This window comes from Limulus polyphemus, unplaced genomic scaffold (genome assembly GCF_000517525.1).
Source record: "Limulus polyphemus unplaced genomic scaffold, Limulus_polyphemus-2.1.2 Scaffold7546, whole genome shotgun sequence".
In the NCBI taxonomy this organism is placed as follows: domain Eukaryota; kingdom Metazoa; phylum Arthropoda; class Merostomata; order Xiphosura; family Limulidae; genus Limulus; species Limulus polyphemus.
This window is the reverse complement of record NW_013673156.1, coordinates 1-5,175: the sequence shown is the minus strand read 5'-3', so window position 1 is coordinate 5,175 and position 5,175 is coordinate 1. Positions and strand designations below refer to the sequence as shown.

The following is a 5,175-nucleotide window of genomic DNA, read 5'->3' as shown; positions in this document are numbered from 1 at the left end:
CAATTACTCACCTGAAGGGTAAAAATCCTCCAACAGCACAATGTGACACAACAGATTAGTACCAAGAATTTTCAATTACTCACCTGAAGGGTAAAAATCCTCCAACAGCACAATGTGACACAACAGATTAGTACCAAGAATTTTCAATTACTCACCTGAAGGGTAAAAATCCTCCAACAGCACAATGTGAAATAGCCGATCGGTACCAGGATGTAGAGGGAATCTCTCGGGGAAAATTTTTCGTTCGACAAGGAGCATCAAAAGAACCAGACAAATTTTTTCCAAATATTGCTCCTAACACCGTGAGAGGATAACCAACTAAAGAAAGGGTATTAAATTTTATTAAAAGGATAACTAACTAAAGAAAGGGTATTAAATTTTATTAAAAGGATAACTAACTAAAGAAAGAGTATTAAGTTTTATTACAAGGATAACCAACTAAAGAAAGAGTATCAAATTTTATTAAAAGGATAACCAACTAAAGAAAGGGTATTAGATTTTATTAAAAGGATAACCAACTAAAGAAAGAGTATTAAATTTTATTAAAAAGATAACCAACTAAAGAAAGAGTATTAAATTTTATTAAAAGGATAACCAACTAAAGAAAGAGTATCAAATTTTATTAAAAGGATAACCAACTAAGGAAAGGGTATTAAATTTTATTATAAGGATAACCAACTAAAGAAAGAGTATCAAATTTTATTAAAAGAACTATTTTTGTCAAATATGAATCATTACCATGTTAGAGATTAAATTCTAAAAAAATTGCAATACAACATTATTTAAAAAGGATTTAACATTAAACAATTAATATTTTTTTGACATACAAGCTATCTAGACACAGTGGTGTGTGAAAGATCTTGCGTATGTTCTTGTCAGTCATAAGTGTTGAAATATGTGTCAAATCTAATCCTGGAAAACTGTCTATCAATAAGACAACTTCATACAAGATGAAACTTTCTGAGCCAGTGGCAGTACATTGGTATTTCTACATGTGCCGTCATAAAAACAAATGTATCAAACTCAAAATAATAACGCAAATACATTCTTAAAATTAATATATTATAACCATTGAATGCAACTGAACCAGTTTTTTTGGTACATTAACAAATTATAATGAAATAAAAACCACTATATGTGACAGATATATACTGTTTACATACTTATTAGCAACTACATCCCTAATAATGTCCATCACTAGCCCACTTTGTGGAACAAAAATTTGTAATAAATATTTAACATATCTTTAATAGAAATATAATTATATTACATTTCTGTTACAATATATATTTTAAAACTATATCTCTACACTCCTTTCAGAAGTTCGCTTGTTGCTACAGCTCAAGTTTAAACAATGGCCCACGTGCTCAACCCACTGCAGGTATTGAAACCTGATCTTTAGTGATATAGGCCATCAAACTCACCACTGAGATCTCTTGGGAAGGGGGAGGGCACATTTTAGAAGTTGTGTTATGTTTGTTTCTAAAAAACTCCTGCTAGTTTTTAAGGTCACAATGGGGTAAAGTTCACCATCAAACTACATTGGTTTCAAAGTTTACTAATGGGTTTTTAAAAGCAACTGTTAAAGCTATTACTTTAACAAAACAGACAAAGCAGAAGAACCAATAAGATTAATCTGTTACCTTCATGTAATACGACAGGCTCAAGAAAAGCATCTGTTTTAATTGCTAGAATTTGAGAAAAAAAAGAACACAGGGAGCTAGCTCTATGACTATGAAAGAGAAATTAATCTCAGCTTTCAGAAGTTATATTAATAATTTTTATGTGTGAATGCTTAGAAATTGTACAATAAGAAAATGTACTAAATTTAGTTTGTGACAACAAAAACTTCAAAATTTCATCATTTTCAAACTACCGGAGCTAAAAAAAATAGCACCATACATATGCAAAAAGAACAGATTTTCTGTTATGTTTTATCAATACAAGCAGGAAGTCTTTTCCCCAAATAAAACTCACAACATAATGGTCCAAATAAAGGTTAGCAGTTTGGAGTTTTCTTTTTATAAAAAGTAAATGTTAAGAAGCTTTATATACAAACAATAATCTAAGTCTGAATATCTAAGCCCCAGTTTTATTTAGCAAGTGATCTGAAGAGATTGGGATATCAAACAATTATTTCAAAATTAATTTTATCACGTATCTTCATGAAAACATGAAATAAAGGACTGGGAAAGATTATTAAACCAAACCTTAAGTCTAAAACCACTCAGCTTAGCTGGATATCTTTCATTATGACAAAAATCTCATTTTCACTTTCTATACTGATACAAGCTTTCCTAAACTAATACTTCAGTCTACCACCCAGGCTTTACCTTATACAGCCATCATTCTTCTGTTAACAGTATGGGTTTTTGGTAAGTAGCAAACAAACTTTTAAACATGGTTCATCTTTGTAAGTATAAAGAGATATTTAATATGGCCCCACGTGGTAGAGACATATTAAGAATTGTTTGAAATCATTTAAGTTTTATTCTGATTGTTTACTTATTAAAATTTAATTATTTACCTGTAAAAACGTTTCTTAAATTTGTATATCTTACAGAGTTGTACTACTTACCAAAAACCCATATTGCTAACAGAAGAATGATGGTTGTATAGAGTAAAGCACATGTGGAGTTGTACTACTTACCAAAAACCCATATTGCTAACACAAGAATGATGGTTGTATAAGGTAAAGCATGTGTGGAGTTGTACTACTTACCAAAAACCCATATTGCTAACAGAAGAATGATGGTTGTATAAGGTAAAGCATGTGTGGAGTTGTACTACTTACCAAAAACCCATATTGCTAACAGAAGAATGATGGTTGTATAAGGTAAAGCCTGTGTGGAGTTGTAAGCCCAGGCTATGCTGTTTTGTACACTCCAGATAATAAAGAATGGAACTGTAAGGAAACAACATTGTATGTGACCTAAGAATATTAACACAAAAAACTAAAACATTAAGTTAATTTTTACACACTATAATTTATTATAAAGAAAAAGTAAATCCAATATTTTCCAGAAATTATATTAATGAATATTTAAACAGGTAAAACATTTACTGAGAAAAAGTTACACAACGACCTATCTATACTGTGCCACTATGTTTTTAGTGTTACAAGTGTTCAGACTTACTACTGAAATAAAAACCATCATGATAAGTTAAATCAATACATTTGGTAATACAGAACCTAACCAACCAAAACACAGTATGTTAAACCAATATACTAGATAATATACTGAACCTAACCTACCAAAACACAGTATGTTAAACAAGTATACTAAATAATATACAGAACCTAACCTACCAAAACACAGTATGTTAAACAAGTATACTAGATAATATACAGAACCTAGCCAACCAAAACACAGTATGTTAAACCAATATACTAGATAATATACTGAACCTAACCTACCAAAACACAGTATGTTAAACAAGTATACTACATAATATACTGAACCTAACCTACCAAAACACAGTATGTTAAACAAGTATACTAGATAATATACAGAACCTAACCAATCAAAACACAGTATGTTAAACCAATATACTAGATAATATACAGAACCTAACCAGCCAAAACACAGTATGTTAAACCAATATACTAGATAATATAGTGAACCTAACCAACCAAAACACAGTATGTTAAACCAATATACTAGATAATATAAGTGAACCTAACCAACCAAAACACAGTATGTTAAACAAGTATACTAGATAATATACAGAACCTAACCAACCAAAACACAGTATGTTAAACAAGTATACTAGATAATATACAGAACGTAGCCAACCAAAACACAGTATGTTAAACAAGTATACTAGATAATATACAGAACGTAGCCAACCAAAACACAGTATGTTAAACAAGTATACTAGATAATATACTGAACCTAACCTACCAAAACACAGTATGTTAAATCAATATCCAATATAATATACAGAACCTAATGAACCAAAACACAGTATGTTAAATCAATATCCAAGATAATATACTGAACCTAACCAACCAAAACACAGTATGTTAAATCAATATCCAAGATAATATACTGAACCTAACCAACCAAAACACAGTATGTTAAATCAGTATACTATGTAATATACAGAATTTTACCTGCAAAAACACAACAGGTTAGGTGTACGTTAGATACCCATTTATCTTCTCCCATTTGCTTGTACATTTTTGCAGATACATAGCCAGCAATACCTGCAAAAGAAAAAATATGTTATTATCTCATATTGACACTACTTAGAAAGATTTATCATGTTTGAGAAATGCTATTCTAGAACAGATTATAATACTTGTAACGTCCAGATTTTGCAAACAGTATAAACTTCATATGTGATACATATTAGCTAAAAATGTAACACGAAACATCAAGAAATTTTCAACTGACATTTATTACACTTGACAAAATATTGGAGAGTACCCGAGATAAAAACAACACAATAAGGCATACTATCACACAACAACATACAAACTGTAAAAACTCCAAACTATGTGATAGTTTTATCGAATAAAGTACAAAATTTAATAAAGAATCCAAGCAAACTTGTAGCAAATAGATGAGGTGCTCTGCTGAGATCTTGAACATAATCAATGTAAATTATGATTGATTGAAAACTGAACAATCAGTGACACAAGCTATGAACTTAAAAAACATTTCTAACAAGTCATTACTGACCACTAGATTAAATACTTGGGTAAATGCATACAACAAAACAATAAGTTACATCAGACCACAAGGACGACTACGTAGATGAAGTAAAGGCATACAACAAAACACTAAATTACATCAGACCACAAATATGACTACTTAGATGAAGTAAAGGCATTAAATTACAACAGACCACAAGGACAACTATGTAGATTAAGTAAAGGCATTAAATTACATCAGACCACAAGGACGACTAGGTAGATGAAGTAAAGGCATTAAATTACAACAGACCACAAGGACGACTACGTAGATGAAGTAAAGGCATTAAATTACAACAGACCACAAGGACGACTACGTAGATGAAGTAAAGGCATTAAATTACAACAGACCACAAGGACGACTACTTAGATGAAGTAAAGGCATTAAATTACATCAGACCACAAGGACGACTACTTAGATGAAGTAAAGGCATTAAATTACATCAGACCACAAGGACGACTACTTAGATTAAGTA

General features: G+C 30.6%; 1 protein-coding gene across 1 annotated transcript in view; it reads right to left on the bottom strand.

Moving 5' to 3' along the window:
- The window catches only part of LOC106474693 (transmembrane 9 superfamily member 1-like), a gene marked incomplete at its 5' end in the record, with an annotated part of 26,081 nt that extends 21,292 nt beyond the window's left edge, over positions 1-4,789 (bottom strand). The window contains 4 exons of the mRNA XM_013935385.2: positions 156-318; positions 2,795-2,905; positions 4,118-4,210; positions 4,764-4,789. Of these exons, the coding sequence (XP_013790839.2) occupies positions 156-318; positions 2,795-2,905; positions 4,118-4,210; positions 4,764-4,789 (393 nt within the window). The remainder of the gene's footprint in view (positions 1-155; positions 319-2,794; positions 2,906-4,117; positions 4,211-4,763) is intronic.
- Between the last annotated feature and the right edge of the window lie 386 nt (positions 4,790-5,175).